General features: G+C 44.1%; 1 protein-coding gene across 2 annotated transcripts in view; it reads left to right on the top strand.

Annotated features, from left to right (window-relative positions):
• The first annotated feature begins 3378 nt into the window (after window positions 1-3378).
• sphkap (SPHK1 interactor, AKAP domain containing) overlaps window positions 3379-19952 on the top strand; it is a 123349-nt gene continuing 106775 nt past the window's right edge. Inside the window, exon 1 of one of the 2 annotated variants that reach the window (XM_086215629.1) lies at window positions 3379-3777. Coding sequence is in view for 1 of the 2 variants with exons in the window: in XM_086215633.1 (XP_086071759.1) it covers window positions 3686-3777 (92 nt within the window). In the remaining variant the exon portion in view is untranslated. The remainder of the gene's footprint in view (window positions 3778-19952) is intronic. The other variant, XM_086215633.1, reaches the window with a different exon arrangement.

The raw sequence follows: 19952 nt of genomic DNA, 5'->3' as shown, positions 1-19952 counted from the left end.
GGATGAGATCACCGAGCACTGAACGCATGTCATAATAATGCAGTTGATCCAGTACTTAGTCCAGAATACAGCGGCAACCTAAATATAAAGACGTAAAATTATGATTACAGCATCGAGAGTGTTCTATTAGTGAAATTTATTAAAAGTCAGTGTCTTAAATTTGCATCATAGCTTCTGTTTCATCCCTGACATTTTGTTGAAGTGTCTGAAGCAGCAGGCTACAAGAAGCTGCACAGATTATTGGGAAGGGAGGAAATGGAGATTCTATCCCATCCTCAGTACTTCTCTGAACACAGAACAGATTTCACAGTACCGCGTTATCATCTCATCTGTTTGGGTGTTAGTGTGTGTGTGTGTGTGTGTGTGTGTGTGTGTGTGTGTGTGTGTGTGTGTGTGTGTGTGTGTGTGCGTATGAGAGAGAGATGGTTGTCTGTTTGGGTGAAAGGGATTCCTAACCTTAATCTGAGACGGGAAAATGGCTTTCAGTGATAGGACGGACACATTTAATTCGTAGATACCAAGTACAGTAGGACACGCTCCCTCTTTCAAGGAAAGCAAAGCTTAGTCAAGTCCATGTCATTCATTTAGCTCAAGTCTGTGCACCATGCAGCTTAAAATTGAAATTTCTGACACAGATCAGGAAATGGAAGAAACTTCAAAAGGAACAAGAGGGAGCCAGCGATTTATGTTCTCAACATGTACTTACAGTTAGAAAACGACAGTAAGGACAAACAGGATCAGAGATTATAAATGAAGAATATGACATGGATGTTTAGTAGGGACCTTCAGACAACACACACACACACACACACACACACACACACTCATGTCACACAGTTGAGGAACCCAAAGTGAGAGATAAAGGCGTCATTGACACAAGGGAGGGAGACCCATGGGTGAGGCTGAATCTCCAAGAAACATCTGGAAGGGAGAGAAAGCGGGGTCCCTAGACAACAGATGGTCCAGTACAGAGGCCTGAGAGAAAAAAAAACAACAGGAAAAAAGATGGAGGGAACGATGAGAGAGAAGTAGAACAGAGATCGCATGTTTGTGGTGCAACAAAGACATAAATGATGTTTTAAACTGAGACTAAAATGAATCACTAAAGGATAACCGGGCCAGGGTCTGAAGCAGGCGAAAGCAAAAAGAGTTAAAGTCCTCAGTGGGGTCACACTGTCTGATGTCAGCAGGAAGGTTATTTCACAAAAAGGGGCTTTGATTGGAAAAAGGCTTTGCTGCCTTCTTTGTATAATGGCCTCATCAGATCACACAAATTCAGCCTCCAGCGCCAACCACCGTCCAACACTGGGCTTGAATATAAATGTCTGGGATGAAAAACACTGTAGAAGTATTGATATAATCACCACTGCATCCAGGATATCCCACAATCCCGACTCGACAGGACTAATAAGTCAGAATATTTTTCAAAGGAGTCCCCTAGCAGCTCAGGGATGGTAGTTGGACCATTGACATCAGGGGCCATGAAGAAGACTCTTCAGAACTGGACCACTAGACCGGTGGTGGTGGTGGTGGTGGGGGGGGGCTTGCATATTCACTACAAGCAGGCTTGGGCTTGATACCGGGAAGCGAGGACTGATGCTGAGTTCTAGCAGACCAGGATGAAGGCTGAGGGACAGCTTTCTAGCGGTCAGAGAAGGGTATTTATCTTTTTGTCTGGTTCTGGGGAGAATTCAAGTGAGTTCTGATGAGTCTTCTTCTAACCCCCCCCCCCCCCCCCCACACACACACACACACACACAAAACAACAACCCTCAAACAAGCATGAAAATGTTTGTGGAATTGTGCACATTCTTTAAAATGCTTGCTGCCGTTTCCAAACACAAGTAGCATGAAAGGCACAACACCAGGACGTGTCAAACTCCCCATCCTGTCATTCTACACCCATGGAAGGTTGTGGAGTTGCGATTCAGTGCTTTCAGCATTACCATCATCAATTCTCTTTTGAGAAAAGTGTTCATCCCTCCAGTGGGGTTCAAAAGAGTCTTTGCAAAGAAGCACTTTGATTTAAAAAAACCTCGTCCTTTCATCCTGGTTGATGTAGCCCAGTGTAAACAGTCTGACGCACTCTTCATGTTTCTCACTGCCAGCATAACATTAAATATGATTATGGTACATGAGCTGACCATGAAGTCTCAGAAATGATATTTACCCAAGATGGCTCTGAGGAGGGTGGTACGTGGTGCAGTGGTCAGCACTGTCGCCTCACAGCAAGAAGGTTCCGGGTTCGAGCCCCGGCTGGAGCACGGGGTCTTTCTGTGCGGAGTCTGCATGTTCTCCCTGTGCCTGCATGGGTTGTCTGTTTATATGTGTTGGCCCTGCCATGAACTGGTGACCTGTCCAGGGTGAACCCCGCCTCTCGCCCGAAAACTGATGGGATAGGCTCCCATCAGTTTTGGATGGATGGATGTCTCTGAGGAGGGACAGCACGTTATCCCAAACCGGTTCATTGTTGACACCGTCCTGAACCATCTCCGCTGTGTCTGAGGATTGTGCCTGATTCCCTCAAAGAAGCTTAAGCGGCTCTTTCACATTGCAGGTGATTGGTCAGATTATCTCCCAGTGAGCTCCCGGGAGAATCCTGACGACAGAAGACATACTCATTGCGGACATGGAAGTCCACGAGGACTCCTGTGTGGGAACGTCACGGCCAATCATGTTACAGCCGTCTGGTCAGGGTGACTCCCGAATCAACCAGGGCATGACAAAATAAGCTCTGACTCCTCCGTAATCATGAACAGGGTGTCTGTTGTCAACACACCGCCAAGCATCATCGGGCTGTCAGATGTAATAAGGTTACCCATCGTCTGTCTGCACACTTTATTGAGAATAATCACCTTATCGCCTGTCTTTACAGAGACTGTAAAGATCAAAGGTCACTCTTTCTCTCTCCAGATGAGCAAAACTGACTTAAAAGCACAATGGATTAACTTTCATGCCTCTCTTAGTCTTTTAATGCAATGTGCAACCTGGTCTCTGCTGCAGCTCTTTGTTACACCACACAGGCGGTACGACATGTCCCCTCATTTACGTGGTCGAGCAAAAATGCGTAAAGACTTGTAAATGTAAAAAAGAAAAAAAAAACAGAAATAAATACATTTTGGGAAATGAAATTTTATTTTGAAAAATAATTAAAAACTTCAGGAGAGTTGAGTGCAGTGGGCCTCCCTCACAAACGTTTCCCACATACCAGTTGTTCTTGGCCACCACATGACTTTGTTGCTCTCTCTTTCTTCTTTTAAAGAATAAACACCCCCCCCCCCCCCCCCATCAGGGTTTCCAGCCTCTGATTGGGTGGGCAGCCGAAAGCCCGCCTCCACCTGGCTCACCTACTCTCCCTCGGGTGGTCAGGTGATCACCGATGTGTCCATGTGAGCTGGATTAAAAATGTAAGATATGGGCGCCTCAGTTGAGAAGTGTGTTGATATTTGTACAGACATATGTTTGTTTCATTTACAGCATCCACGTACTGCGGCTATCCTGTCTTGCTTTCTGTCCTCCTCTCCGTCCCGCCTACCGACGCTTTCTCGATAACTCAAAACAAGCGAACCCCCCGCGCTCCTGTTTCTGCTCTTCATTCATTTCCTCGAAAGTTGGTTTAAAATTAGAAGACGTGACGCCAGCAAATGTTCAAGAGCTGCGAGGACAGATTAAGTTTGGGGATGAAATGAAAGATGGAAGACGACGCAGTGATGAAGAGCAGTGGCATTCATCCAGACACCCCCGGAGTCACCACACCTGCAGCTGCAAACATTTAAGGTAGCGTGGGCCTCCTCCTCTTCCTCCTCCTCACGGTCAGCTTCTGAAACCGCAACACACCTCACATGGAACAGAGAAGGAACCTGTTGAACCTTTACTTATCCAGGGGAACTTGACGAGAGTCATACTGTCTTTTGCAGGAACACCTGATCTCATTCACACCTGGAATATTCTCCCATCAGCCTGTTGAATATAAGACAACAGGCCTGCAGGGGATCCTCCCCTCCATGAGCTGTATAAGGTTCTTAGCAAATCTTTTTAGGGAGGAGTTGTTTTACTTGGACTCTCTTTGAAAGGTGTATTTTGTGGAGCGCTGATACTGAGAGCTGTTCTTAGGTCTTATTAAAGCGGTGGATAAAGTATTGGCTGCATCAGTAAAGCAGAGTCTAGTTCTGATATTTTTTGCTCTGTGTGAACGCTGACTCTGTCAATAAGGCGCAGCATCACCTGGCACAGCGATGCAGCAGGGAAAAGCCACAGGAAGCGCTGGTAGCGGAGCGGAGGCTCATGTTACTGCAGTCCATCTGGCTCTGAGGGATGCAGCTCACAGCTTCAGGGATTAAACGTCAGTGATAAACAGTCGATGGTTATTTGTCTGTCTACATTTGTTTAAAAAAATAATCCAGTGTGCTCAGACAGGCGAGTAGTTTGATGGGTACTCAGGCATTGGACTCAGTTTGACCCCAGATATTTAATTCCTTAGAGAATTATTGTTTAGAGTAATGTCAGGAAAACCAGTTTCAAGTACTTTTATTTGTTTAGGTTGTTGGTTTGCTGAGTAACGTCATCCGCTCGATGAGGCAACAGCTCCCAAGTGCACCCAGACATTCATCCTCAGCCTGAAGCGTAATAAGTGGTCACTCGTCTCATTCATCCCACAGGCCGTGAGGGTGACACGCTCTCGTCGCTCCTGCCTTGTCATCAAAGTGTAGGAGCCAGGAGAAAACCAGCTCTGCAAATACTGTCCTTCTCCTGCTCAATCCCAGTGATTTACCAGTGCTTTGTTGTTGCTGTTTTTACCTGAAACCTCACTGAGAGAAAACCTCGGAGGTCATTTTCAATGGAGAGCGAGCGTAAAGACGCTCACAGAGCTCACCCGTGGCTCTCGCGCCGCTGCACGTAAGGTTGTCAAGGTGAAGATGCGGATATTTGTGGTTTAAGTTTTTATTCATGAAGCCCACAAAGTTGTATAGTGATGTCATCATCATCAACCAAAACCAATCCCTCTGAAGCCTGTTCAAGGTCCATTGCTGCTTTATTCCCAGTAAACAGGTTGTTATTGGGGGTTACAGAGGGTCGAGTGACCTCCTCTGATGGTTGCTAGATAAATAGCGATGAGATGCTACTGTAGGTACCTTGCAGCCCTCCAGCATCAGTGCATAAATGTTGGTGTTAATTGGTGATTGAGTTGAAATTATAAGCTGCTTTGGGTGTTGTTAAACTGGGATGGTGCATTTACAGTCGGAGACAAGTCTTCGTGAGTGGCGTTCAATGGCATCATTTTATTCAAATGAGTGCTTTTTTACTCGCTGGAGGCTAAAAGAATACTGTAGTCATGACACTGATTAATTCCATTCATTTGTTACTGGTCAACGTATTGATTTTCTGTCTTCATTAGTTCCCGCTGTTGTTCTCCCTGGAGGAACGCTGAAATTACACTGGTTGAATTTTTACAGAGAGCGTCGACACATTAAATGCCATTTTCACTGTCCAACGATAAATATTTAATGAAGTTTGTAATTCTAATTAAAGGAGTTTGCTCCTAGTTTACCGCCTCATTCATCAATGCAGGTCCATGTTTTAAACCTTGAGGGCAAAGTATGATTAACTACGCTGGAGTTTCCTTCAACTTTAAACTAGATCAGTGCCAGTCTGAGGGTGACTCTGTGTGTTCATGAGTCAACGCCATCAGCCTCCGGGAACCAAATAAGCCTCATTTAGGACTCGTCATTACAAGCCTATGACCTCGATAATGACTCAAGGTTTGTAAAATGCTCAACTGTCAAACTTTAGTTAGAAAAGCTTGAGGGCAGACGTTCTTAAACTTTTATCATTAAAGGTCCACAAATTTTGTAAAAAGTCAAAGGCGACCTCACACACTTCTTCCTTGTCGTCACTGTCACAGCAAACAAAGATCCATGGTGGAGGATTGTCAGATTATCCAGGGACGTGCTTTTTTGGCATCGTGTGTCAGTGGTGTCACCAGGTGTCAACTGAGTTCAGTTCTCCTGGCTGCAGTAGAGTTTGTTAAGGACACGTCTCTTGTTTCTCCTCAAAAAGGCCTCAGTTACTTCACGTTACTCCTTCCCTGCGACTGCATCAGTAAAAGGTGCAGAGTGCTTCCTAGAGAGTGCGTCCCACAGAGTGAAGCTTTGTTTGCTCTCTTGGGCCGTCATAGATCTGGCAAGTAGTCTATTTGTGGCTTGAAATGAAGTTTTCACCTAAGGTTTGCTGTCCTCACCTCTGACTTCTGGCGGCTGCTTCAATCAGTGCCGTATCACGTTTCCACTCTTGATGATGTCACTGTTGGAGTGCGGATGCGTATTTATCTCTCCATTCCTCTCACTCTCATTTTTCTTGGGCAGATCTTCTTTATTTAGTGAAGTTTGAGAAGAGCGCCATGCTAGTGTTACCTGGCTGACTGCCACCAGTGCTTGCGTTGCCATGTTGTTATATCTCCATTAGCGTCAAGCTACATTTCATGGCTGGCTCTGTCTGCATTCTGGATGCAGAAGAGAGAGGCAACTATTTGTGAGTACTTCAAAGGCAAAATGTCCTTTTTGTGTGAGTAGTAGTACAGTAGAGTTTTCACTCGAGAGGACAGTCTGCTGGTTTGGAACCAGTGACCTTGTCAGTTGCCTTTATCCTTTACTCAAGGACGTCAGTGTGTGTCTGTGTGTATTTCTACATCATTGTCATTCCTGGACCACCCCCTCTGGCTTATCTAGACATTCCTGTCAAAATGTCACATCCAACCTCAGAGCTGTTCTTAGAAAGGCAGCGCTGCTGATGCACAAGAGTTCAGAGGTGTGTGTGTGTGTGTGTGTGTGTGTGTGTGTGTGTGTGTGTGCGCGCGCGCGTGCGTGCAGGCATTTGTGCTTGTATGACGGCGGAATTCTAACGAAACGTTTGACAATAATGAACCGAATCTAGAAGTTTGTATACGTTCAAATCCAAGCCTGTCATTTACAAGTCAAGTCAGCTGCTGAGTCGAGGCAGCTGCTCCAGGAGCTGCTGCTCCCTGACCTGCTGTGTCAGGTCCTCATGTAACTACAAACACATGTACAAATACAAATACTCCATTTCACGCCCATTACATCCCTGTCATGGATCACCAGAGTGTGTTGTTGGACTTTCGCCCGAAATTGTTGCTAACCTTGAGGAGCTGTAGTTGTTCCTCTTGATGTTATTAATGAGACTTTGTCCTTGGACTCATCTCCAGGTGTCACAGCTCGCTCAACACATGAATAAATAAGACAGGAAAACCACTTCGGGGGCAGGAGACACTGACAGAAATAAATAAAGTAAAGGTAGCACTTGAGACAAATTCATGAATAATAATATGTTCCTGTGGATAATTTAAGACATACAGACAGAGACAAATCTCCCCTCAAACAGGTAGAGCTGCTTCACCTCTAGCGATAATGAGAGCAGCTTCAAGGGACGCTAATCTAGACTGCTACAGAGGGGGGGGGGGGCAATTTGACATTATAGACCGAACATACATGCATTATTTAGCTTTAGTAGCGTGAAGAGGAAATGACATGATACTGCAATCGTGGTGGTAGGTGTGACAGCTACAGTTGGAGTCCCGGTGGCCCCCAGGTCTCCTCCTGCTGCTACACGCTTGTTAGTACCCAGCAGCCTAAATTATAGGTTCCAGTTAATTACAATCAGAAACGTTTGTTTTAACTTGCCAGAACTGGTGTTCTACATTCAACTGGGTCTCAATATGTGTGTGATTGGCTCCTTACTTTGATCCTGTTTGGCGGCCAATCTCCGGCCCTCGCTCTCACTGTTCTTATTTAACAGTATCGGATTGCTCTCATTCCTCCCACCGTCCTCCTGACCTTTCACTGCTATTACATCACCATTCCCCATCAGTGCTCTGACATTTCCTTGCCTGCCCTCTGGGTTCATGACAGGCCTCGTGGGAACAAACACCAAGGCCAGGAAGGTCAGAGGTCAAAGCGGGCGGTTGGCCTGCATTTGAGTGGCGACGGCTGCCTTGATAGGAGAATCTTTCGGATGTCCTTGTCCTCAGCGGTCTGGAGAACGCAGGATGACACAAGTTGTCCAGAGAACAGGTTGATGTTAGCAAGCAGTCCTGAGGGGAAGGGGGGGGGGGCAGTAACAGAGTAATACAACACATTTCTAATTAGGAATATTATTACAGATAGTGTATCCAGTAACGTCCATCAAAAGGAGTAAATAGACGTTGTGTTATTTGTTCCATACAATTGTTTTGCAGTGGAAGGACTCGTGTCCTCAGGCTGGCCACTGCTCTGTGTTCAGAATGAGAAGAAACAAGCAGCAGCAAATCTGAAGTAATAATACTCATCGTTTCAATAAGGAACCATGAAGTCCTAACAGCATTATTACTATTTTACAGCGCTCACTTGCACAGATGGATTTATTGTAAGAACCTAATATATAGTGGCTTGATTGATTTTTCTTGTTGTTTGTTTTGTGTTTTTGCCGATTGTCGGACTCATAATGAGCTTGTGTGACTGATTGATTGGAGGAAGAAACCTGAATGGAAGTATACAAAGAAGGTCTGATAGCTGAGAAAGGAAAGGGGGCTCTTTTTTCCTCCATTTGACCTCTGTGTCAGTGTCATTAGCTGCAGGCTATTGTGAAGCTGGAGTGTTAAATTTTTAAGTGGGGATGTAAAATACTACAGCTGTTTGAATTATTACTCATCCAGGGAACTCCATCAGGGAGGTGCTGTGTGTACTGAGGACCGTGTACCAAAGACGGCAACATATTGAGCCACTCAAGGTCAGTTTGACCGTGTAAACCACCAAAACACCACATGAAGATGATGAATTGGGTAGGGTTTGACAGTGGCGATGAAGAGGTGAAGGTGTAAAACCTTGCTGTGTTTTGAGAGAAGGATGGAAAGTTTTGCAGTCATTATTACCCTAAATAAAAACTGGAGTGCACCAGTGATCACCTACCTCATTGGTGGGAAAAACCCAGAAATGCTTTCTTCTCGAGAACATTGTGTGCCATGTTGGGTTGATGATGTTTTGCGGAAGGTTTTCAATTGTTCCCCGAAGGCTCCTCCTAAAGGTAGGATAACATTGTCTCAGAATGTTGGTGGAGGCAACAGATTTTTGATCACTACTTCACCAATATCCCTAAAACCCCCCAAAGCAGTCAACACTTTGCCTTAGGACAAAATAGTTCAATCACAGTGAATATTAATGGATATCACAACCTCCTCAATATGATTAATCTTCAGCGTGTTCCTGAATGCTGTTCTCAGCGTTACACCTCTCATGCATTTGGATTATATGAAAAACTTCCCCTGCTTATTTGAAATGGTGCATTAATATGTCATTTCAAAGCTAGACGTATATATTACACCCTATATGGTCCTGATAAGGGCAGAGACATAGTGCCGCTGATGGGATCTGAAGCTGCCAGAGAAAAACTCATCTCCATGCTGTCTCAATCCTCTCTCACACACACTCCTGCAAATTCAAAATGCACACACTTGAGCATAGTCGTGCACTCTGGAGAAAGTCAGGCTCTAAAGTTCCTGATTCGCCTCCAGTCTTCAGTGTCTGGTGTCAAGGATCACTCACTTATCCTCCGTGATAGAGCTGAAAGCAATCATGCATAGCTGCTGGCTTCTAATGAAAAGATATGGGCTTGATGAAACTGAGGAGATACTGAAAAAAGCCAAGAGCATAATGTTGGTGTTCATAAAACGTGAGATAAGAGGTGTTTCCCAGATGAGCCTGGATGAGAACATCAGGAAACGAGCTTCTATGACTGTCTTTTAAAACAATTGGAATGACAGATTGATGGAAATGTCGCAATTTAACAAAACAAACCCAAATATTTTCAGTTTTGTGGGGGGAAAAAATGTGTGCCTGTTTTTATATAGAAATGAAGGCCCTTTGTGTTAGACGGAGCTCCTCAGAGTCGCATTCACATCCACACACTGATTCTGGTCTGACCTGAGAGTGACTAACTGCTGTTCAAAGGAGTGACAAATGACAGGGTTAATTTTATCAAGTCCTTGAGTAATCAACTACCTTCCAAACAGGATTTGATTCTAATTGTAAGTCTGATCCTTCTGGACCTCCAAGCTTTGATAGCAGAACCAGCACGTCTGGTACTGTAAGAGGGTGGAGAGACAGGAACCCAGCACTGGGCTCAATGAACCAACTCCTAATATTTCTATAGTATAGAAACAACATGAAGGTGTTGAGATATTGATGTTTGTATATAACAGTGGGAAAAAAAAGAAAAGTTGATTATGTTGCCTGAGATAAATCCTGGCCCGGCTGTGCACTTGAATATTGTACTTTCGTATTTGTTGGAGCATTTAAGGACAGTGAAATGGACTTTACATTGCTTCGGGATTCTGTCAGTTGGGGATGTAGAAAGATTCTTAGTGTCTCACCCTCCATTGCAAACACCACATGCAACGCTGTTCATTTTCCAGTTGAGTGGTGCAGTTAGCATCCTGACAGGCGGGTCATCGAGCGAGGGGAAGAGCTAGAGAGAGTCAGAGAGGTGGAGTGAGACCTGCGCTGAAGGGTAAACGAAGTCCAGCTATCCCAGAGGGCAGGATTGTCATCTCTTAAGGAGCTCGCTTCATCACGTCCACCATCCCATCCATCACCACCACCCTTCTCCTGCCGGCTCTCGAGCCAACCAGACACGGCTGATTGTTGTGGACACCCGCACAAGTAAAATCTGTCAGTGTTTTCTGCAAACTCCGCATTCATAAATCTGGTAACTCAAAGAACTGCTAGCGGGGCATTAGCCTGCAAGACAACAAGCCACAACCCAGAATACACGTGTGTTGGTGTCATGTACTGACTGGTGAGTCTGCTCACATATGGTCTGTAAGGTGTGACAGGTACAGTAAAACTGTGCCTTCTTATGGTTTTATAGGTGATAGATTTCTATAAATTTGATAGATGTACTCGACTCAAATGCTTTTGCAGCAAATTCAGTTTGTTTTTTTGCACTGCTGCAGTCCGAATGAGTTTGTGTAATACAGAGCACATCAAATATTGAGGCTGGGTTGACAGAGAAGCTACATAACCTGGATTCAAGTTTGTTTGCCAGGCATGTGCTTATAAGGAGAGACATGACTTCTTCCCTTACAAGGATGGGAAGTCTTCAGAGGCACGATAGGAAGAAATGTAGAAAACTGGCTTAATTTTCACAACGCTGCATATACTTACTGGGGCTGTCACTTTAACGCACTAATTAGATTCATTAAATTAACACGTTATAAAAATTAATGCAAGATTAATTATAGCACACTTGAGTGGCAATTCAATGCCAATTTTACCTGGACATGAGCATTTTAAACTTGGCCCATGGAAGGACCCGTACTTGGCAATGGCTCATGACGTCACACATGCATCACTAGTCAAAGTGCCTTTTTAGCCCCTTTCACACCAAAAATGCAGGTGAACACAGGTGTTTGGGCACTCTGAAAGGGTCGGCTTGGCATTTTGACCCACATCCATCAGTCCTCTAAGCGACCTGGGTGTTTAGCGGCTCTGCTTGGCTCTGCTTGGCTTGCCTGCAGTGTAAAAAAGGCAACCCGCGTTGTCTCAGGTTTCCCGCGACCTTCCTGTCACATTCTGGTTTTGTCGCTGTGCCGCCTGTCAGGCTGTCATTGTGGAAGCTCCAGAAAAAAAACAAAATTTAAAAGAAAAATTGGGCTGGGCTGCAAGTGCTGCTCATTCATCTCTCAATAAAGTTTTGGCCTGGTAAATGGGCTGCAGTTAGTGCTCTCCTTGTCACTCAAACACACTTAACGCATGAACACACACACACTGCTACACCCTTTTGTGTGTTAATTCAAAGATCTATTCCTGATCTATAGACAAAACTGTAGATGGCCATTAATGCTGCTATACAGACAGTAGCGGCGCTGCGGTTTGTCAAGTCAGTTTTATTTGTATAGCCCCAAATCACAACAGAAGTTACACTTCACAAATAGAGGACGTCCAGTACCACACTCCTTCAATGTATTTACACCCAACAATTCTCCATCAGCAAGCACATCTTGCAACAGTGGTGACAAAAACCTTCCTTTCAACAGGCAGGAACATTGAGCAGATCCAGGATCAGTAGGAACGCACGTCTGCTTTGACCGATTGGGAGGAAAGAGAGCAGGTGAGCAGGGCAGAGACAAAGATGGATAATGGAGGAAGACAGATACAGAAGGAAAGAGAGGGCAGAGATACTAAAGAGGGAGATACTGATGGACTGACAGGGATGTAAACAGGTGGTGCTAAGGGTGGCAGATTGAACCTCTTCAGGTCTGTAGCCTCCTCCAGCAGCAGCAGCATCACTCAGGGATCTGGGAAGTGGGGAAGCACAAAGGCTCCAGAGAAGATGATTTAGTAACACAAGTACAGTCGGACAGAGAGGAGGTGAGAGAAGCCCAGCCTAGCCTAAGACAGCCCTAACTATAAGCTTTATCAAAAAGGAAGGTCTGAAGTCTGCTCTTAAATGTAGAGAAGGGGTGACTGAAACTGGAAGACGGTTCTTGTGACTGTAGCAATACCCCTCATTTAAAAAGGACCTAAAAGACAAAAAGAGCAGGACCAATCTGGCCCTCCCTAATGTGGGCACCAGCAGTTTGACTGAGCTGATGTCATCAAACTTCATTAGGTTGGCCCTTCTGAGACCCAAGTGGGCTCGTTGTGAAAAAGCCTGCAGAAGTGCAGTCTCAAATGGAAAACAGCAAGGTTATGAAAGGCCTTTCGAGGCCCAAGGAATGGTTCCAGAACACTAAACCAGCTTAGACAAATTAGAAAAGCCAACAAATAATATTTTCTCTCAAAACTTCAGACATAGTTCAGATGTTTGGGATCGTTGGGGCAGATTTAATAACAGGAAAACCTTCACTGTTTGTCTCTCTAATGGATCTTCTCTGCGCTCCTAATGTGACCTCCGCAGCAATCCCATGACCATGTAAGTGTATCACTTTCCTCCAGGGTGTGACACAACACTGCCCCCTGGAGATGGCAAATGTGTGACCTCACTCAGGGCCGTCGCCAAGGTCAAATACCACCGAAGGCTACGCTGGCACTGACTCCTGCTTTGGCTCTTTTCTGTCCCTTCTTAAGTGTGAGCGAGTTCATGTGCAGCCAGGAGGTTTTTCTCTCTGTACTTCAATTTATTTAGTCTCATTTTTGGCTATTTTTTTTATTGTCAACATAAACTTTTACAAAATGTGTTTATCACAAATTTTTGTGCATTAGTACATTAAAAACACCAATATGCTTTGTAGTTGGATGGATCCGCGGTATAAAATATGATACACTTGGCAGACTTTTTCATGACCTTTATTAATTTGCGGCAAGCTGCTCAGACTTCTCAGGAGACTGGTGCTGCTCCTCTCGCAGTCTGAGGTAAATTATCAGGCTAATTAATCTCTGCTACCCTGCTAATAACTCTATCTGCATCCTACACAGTGTTGCTTTTGTAAATAATATATTAGTGTAAGATACAAGCAAGGTCAGCATGTCTTGCAAACTAATCTCTTTCTCTGATTAAAATATGCATTTATATCATTCAGACATTAACACTATTAGATCTTTGTGTTTTAGCGTTGGACCAAACTGCATCCTGCTACGTGTCCTGTCAGGAGTTTGAGATTCATATAGTCACTCTAATTTGCATAATGGAAAAGTGACAGAGGTAGTTGTGTTTGGATTGAATTAGTATTTGGATTGAATTATTAATTATTGAGAGCTTGAGAGAGAAGATCAAATTCTCTCCTCTGCACAACTGCTGCGTGAATGTGAAAGTCCTTTTCTGAGTGTTTCAGGCAGCCTACATAATTCATTTAGAGCACAATACCGTGATGTGAGCTCATGTAAACATAAAGACGTCGTCTCTTTTTTTTAAAGTACTACTTGGCATCTAGCAGATGGTGAATGCATTTATTTAATGTACATGGTTTGGAGAAGTCGTATCTTCAAAATACCTGTCAATCAAACCTGTCAGTCACGCAAGATCTGAGGGAGAAATCACACTGTGTTGAGGTTCTCAAAGACACTGATTGTTTTTGAAAAATCTTCCCAGTTCGAGTACCAAAAGCTGCCCCCTCACTCCACCTGTGACTCTAGTGGAGAAATTCAGGTGGCAGACATTAGACAGGATGTTTTATTTGGCCCAAAATACAGGGCGCCCTGGTTGGTACCACCAGTCCCAGAGCTGGGAAGTATTGCCAAAGCTGCAGACGATGAATTTCATGATCTATTTGTCCCTCTTGCATGTTTTTTTTTTTTTTTTTTTAACTTCGTATTGTCTGCTTTCTTTTCATCTGTAGTAAATCTATTCTAATTCATTTCAGCATCATCATTTTTTTGTTGGCTTTGTTTTTTTAAATTGATTTGCCTTTTAAAGTTTTATTGTTCTCAGTGTTACATCTGTTACATTTATCGTATGTTTTCAATGTAGTTTTTCATCATGTTTGCTTGACTGTTTTTTTTAATTAAGTCCATTATGCGTGAAGCAGATTGCACTGCTATCATTTGCATGAAAGACACCGAATGCAGAGTTTGCAGCAGCATTTGCCTCTGCTTTTCCGTTCTCATCCCAAAAGTTTGACATAAATTAGGAGTGTTAACAAATTGTAGGTTGAAACAATAGTTAAGATCTTTTGAGATTTTCTTCTCTCCTTCTTTTACTGACCACATTGCATCCATCTTCACCCCGACGTTGGCTGGAGTTGTAACATCAACAGAGAACCAAGTAAATCAGTGTTAAAGATATGGAAGGTTTTCACTGCTTGATGATGAGAATTTTTACCCCTGTTGCAAACCCAAAAATGTTCATATTTAAAACTTCATTGGACCTTTGCACACCAAACACCTTTCATACTGTTTAGAATTTATTTTTAAAGCTTGGTGCTGCAGTAAATGGACAAAAAAACAAACAAATGGAAGCTGGTGTTTCTCCAGCCAGCCTCTTATCAACGGCCACTCAGAGAGACGGAGGCTCAGTGGAAGGATGGGGCTCCTAAAACTGTCCCATGATGAATGGCCCCAATTATGGCCATGACCTTTTGCTTTGGTGCTCACTCTTTCTCCATGACTCCTTTCATGGACTTGGTATTGGTCTATTTACCTTTCTGTCCTCCTAACACTTTCAGAGCAGAGGGGTGGTCTTCTGTTCTACCCCTCTGTCTCTTTAGCTCTGTCACTTTGTTCTTCTGTCTCCACACCTGACTCGCTATGTTGTCCTCATTCTCTGAGGAGAGCAACATAAGGTGCATTTCAACCAGTGTACCAAGACTTTTACTTCTTGGAACTTCTTTTCAAGGAACTTAAAGCTTCCTGGGGCCCACTGTTATCTGCGTTTGCCTGAAGTCACTGAAAGATTATGCAAATCGGGGGGTTTATCTGTTGGCCGCTCCTCTGTGACTCCATCTCATAGCACTGTTGAACAGAAAACAGTCTTGAGTGCTGCTTCTGCGCGTGGCACATGAAATAAAAGGCTATGAGTACCCCACCAATCAGAAATGTCCAGAACAGCAGACCCCAACCCCAAAGCGCCACAGCCTTTGGAAAGAACCATAGCAAGGACTTTTCTAGGGGTAGATAATTACCCTGGAACAAAATCAAGACCCTGGTTCCTGTGCTCGGAACACTAACAGTTCCTTAAAAGGTTCTTAGTTCCTGGAGAAAGTTTAAATCCTCCTACAGAATCTATTTCTGTGATGCAATTGCCATGAAATCTTGTAGTCAAATCCATCACGCCTGTTGTTTGACAGCGTCTACGTACAAAAAATGTCAAGGGTGTTTTGCTGGCACAGTAGAAAAAAGCTTTTACCCGCCATGTAGCAGAAACCTAGTTTCACATTCTCAGCCTGTGGTGCCGCTTACTTGGTTGGGTGCTCCATCACACACAAGTGGCAGTTGGCAAGCTGATTTAACTTCATGTCCTTGATGCAGCAGAAGTAGCTGCTATCCTTATGTGAAGGGGAAAAGGCAAAATAGAGTTTAAAACAAAATACTTCTTTTTAAAACCATTCATACTTGCAGTAAAGTGGCAGTTTCCCTGTAGGACTCACTATGATCCCCTCAATTATCTTGTCAGATTTAAATTGGGGACGCACCTCCCTCCTGGCTCACTTCATCCAAACAGTTAAGCCTAAAGGTGCTGCTCCTCTCACGTACCCTCAGAGGAGCAATTCTCAAGTCAACCTCTCCTCTATCTGTCCAATTAGCTTCACCAGCAACTTGTGAGGCTTTCGTCTCCTGATGGTGAGTGAGAATTGGAGACAGAGGCAGTTATTGTGGAGGTTGGGACCAAACTTAACGGTCCTGACGAGACCAGTAACAGAGAACCAGTTGAGTGATGGTGTATCAGAGCCGCAGGTGCTTACTGAAGCATCCTGGGAACTAAAGGAGAAGTAGAGGGAAACCAAAGAGGAGATAAGAAACGTGCTGCAGAAGGGTGATCGTTCACCTGAGCTGAACCACGAGCAGCAATTTCAGCAATAAACCTTGACAAAGTAAGAAAAAGACAGAGCTGATTAAAATAATAACCAAGCTCCATCTGAGTGCTGCTGGCTAATCTTTCTGGGCTGGTAGCCTCCAGTTCAACAGACGGCCCAGCAGGTGTGACGTGCCTCACTGATACGGGAATGACTGCAGCTGCGCGATGCAACAGTCAGTTTGCTCCAACATCTCTGCTCGCAGCGCCTTTATCACTCACAGTTACAACACGCTAATGTCATTAAACCCTCTGCCACTTCTTATTTTAATCTTGCTCTAATTTTATTTAATGCAGTGAATTAATAGCATTGGCAGCATTGTGTGTGCTGCAGCCTGTACGTTACGGCAGTAACATCCTAGAAAACCATTTGATCTCTGCTAACGTCAGCTGACAATGTTATTTTAAAACGAAGAGTAAAAGTAGACTTATTGCCATTCTGGCATACTGGGAATAAAAATGCCGAAATGTTCATTGATGTGCAGTATCCCTTTTTAAGTAAAGGAAATAATACAGAATTTAAAAAATGCATTTTTTTACATTTTAAATCTTACATTTCCTTCTTATGTAGCTTTGCCGTCAACGACTGGCGCCGATCGCTGTGTCGCCATCTTTCAGAGTTCTGCTTGAGCGTTAGTGTGGTTAATGTGTGCAGGAGTAATATCTGACATGGATGTGGAATAAATGGATGGCAACTTCAAGAAAAGAGGCAGATGTGTACAACAGATGAAAGCCCACACATGGAGGAGGAAATCAGGATACTAACTGACACTGCAGACATTCGATGCACTGCAAAAAAAGAATGAAGGAACCGTCCTGATTTCTTATTGTGTCACTCTCAGCTCATTTAGGGTGCAATCTTGTTTTATGTGTTTGTGTGCTGTTGATGCTCTTTACCTCCTCCCTCACTATTCAATCATCTCTCCCCTCCTCCCTCACTCCTGCTCCCTCTCTCCCCCAACTTTATTTCTGAGTGTCTCTACGTGTTATCCCTCCAGGCAGAATAAGACAGATGTCTGACAGGTTTTCTTAACAGAAGAAGACTGCAGGCGGGAAGCTACAGCAGATGAGGTGGATGATGGGGGTCGAGGGGCTGTTTTTGGTCTGATTGTGGTTGTTTTCATCTGTTGTTTTTTTCCCTGAGAGGAGTCATGATTATTTCAAAGAAGAAGAGATAAACAGTCCATCTTTAAAGCTGAGTGTCACTTGAGGGATTGGATCAATCACATATCCAAACATCTAAAATGACCTGTCTCTGTCTGGCTGGATAAAACTTGAATCTAATTTAAAATAACTTAACACTTCCCGTTGGATACAGATGCCCTTCAATCAGTTCTTGAGAACGCGATTTCCTGACTGAAACTCCATCAGTGTTTCCATACCATCAGCATGATGCATGTTGGAATGTTGCAGTTCGGGGAAGTTTAGGACAGAGAATTCTGGCACGACGAACCCCTTCATGAAGCTGTAGAGAACAGAAAGATTTAAGAACCTGAGAACAAAAGGGGATGAGAGGGTTAAATGGAAGTCGGCAGTGGTGGGGTTGAGGTGTGGCCTCCTGAATCTCCTCAGGGCAGCTACAATTCACATGAAGATTGAAGATTGCGGAAGGATAATCTCTTAATAAATCCATCCAGAGTCACCAGGTTTAGTTCAAATAGAACATTTAAAAATCCAAACTGAATTATACTGCTAAATACTGACACACTGACCAAACATCAGCCAAACCGCAGAACAAACACTGCAACTGTAGCAGAGATGTCTGGTCTTGGATTTAGATTTGATTCAGTCCAAATTATCTAAGGTGATGGCTGTTGAAAATATTTCTTTCTCTATTTGATTCACTGTAATGCTTTAAAAGGCCCTCCCAGCCCTGGCTGTCTCACATGTGGGGCGCTCCGCTGCTGATGTGTGTCACAGTGCTGGGTGACATGTTGTAGCCCTGTGACAATGTCAAGTTCAGGGTCACCCTGACCCCCCATCCCGAGTCACCTTCACCTCTGTTGGCTGGTGTGACTGGATCGACGGGTTGGACACGAAGTGTCCACGTGAACTCCTGTCAAACAGTGAAATCGCACTCAAAGGTGGAATGCTGCTCTTGTTGAATTGCTTTGCAGTTTGTTGTGGTGTGTGAGTTTGCGTTACATCAGCCGTTTACTCCGCTTTTTCTCATCAGACTTGTCTTGGGATCAGTTGCCAGCTGTCAGTAAACTCCGGTGTAAAGCTTTTTATGTCACTATGACACCCTCCACTAACCAGACTGTGAATAGCCTTGATAGCCATGAAGTTACAGTTGTTACAGTGTTGGTGTTTGATAACGGCAGAGGAGAACAGTTTTTGGTTTGTTCACATATCATCACATTGCTTTTTATTATTTAATCTGAATGGAGTGAGTGTTTTTTTATGTGGTTTGAATATACGACATTTGTTTTGCGTATTCTGTAACTGAATCAATGAATGATGACGCATGAACAAGTTGAACCGTGCATTTATGGTCAGCCTTGACATTCTGGCCACATTCAAACACCTGTGAGGAGTCTCTGTTAGTGTAGAAGATGATGGTTGGGCAGAGCTACAGTCCCTCTTGGTCGCAAAGGTGACTTGTGGGTCAGCGTGGTGTGTGTGTGTGTGTGTGTGTGTGTGTGTGTGTGTGTGTGTGTGTGTGTGTGTGTGTGTTGTTAGAAGACACAGGAGAATTACGCTTCGGTCATGAAAGAATGTCCTCACATCTCCTCCACAGCTGGAAAGCACTTCTGCACATCGTCTGAGTCATCCGTAAAAGAGCATGTTTCTTTTAATGAGTGCTTACGTAAAAAAGAACTGACAGCCTTTCTTTACATTGTCTATATATTGAATGGAAGAAGCATATTCATCCCAGATTATTTACAACAGGCTCCCATTCTTCCTCTGGCCGTGTCTGGAGGCTCAGTAGTAATTAATCTGCTTGAAGTCTTTACATCTGCATTATTTTTTAATATCTTGTAGCACGTTCCGCTCCAGTGACCCTGTGATTAGCATTAGCAGTTTTTGACACTCATTTCTGGTGCACCTCTGGAACGGGAACGTCGAAGACCCCGTTTAGTTTTTGATGACATTGATAAATTCCATGAATTACAGGAAGGACTTCTGACAGCAGCTGAAGTTCTCTGATGCCCACAACACCCAGCTGCTCACAGGCGAACCATATGTGAGAGTGGCGGGTAGCCCTGAGTTGTGTGCGTGTGTGTGTGTGTGTGTGCGTGTGTGTGTGTGTGTGTGTGTGTGTGTGTGTGTTTAACCTTCATTCATTCACTGCAAATGTTCCCACAGTCTGTTGCTGTTGATACACATTTGCTCTTAGTCAACAGGGCCTGAACGAGTTCCTGGCGTTGTTCTCTCCATATGATGACAAATATCACATTAGACCACTGAGGTACAGCTGAAGAATATGAAAACAAGCCATTTTTATCTTGATAACA

The sequence above is a fragment of the Aulostomus chinensis genome, chromosome 10 (assembly GCF_037954235.1).
Source record: "Aulostomus chinensis isolate RoL2024-O1b breed Wild chromosome 10, RoL_Achi_v1.0, whole genome shotgun sequence".
Taxonomy (NCBI): Eukaryota; Metazoa; Chordata; class Actinopteri; order Syngnathiformes; family Aulostomidae; genus Aulostomus; species Aulostomus chinensis.
Note: the sequence above shows the minus strand (reverse complement) of the source record. Positions and strands in the feature narration are given on the sequence as shown.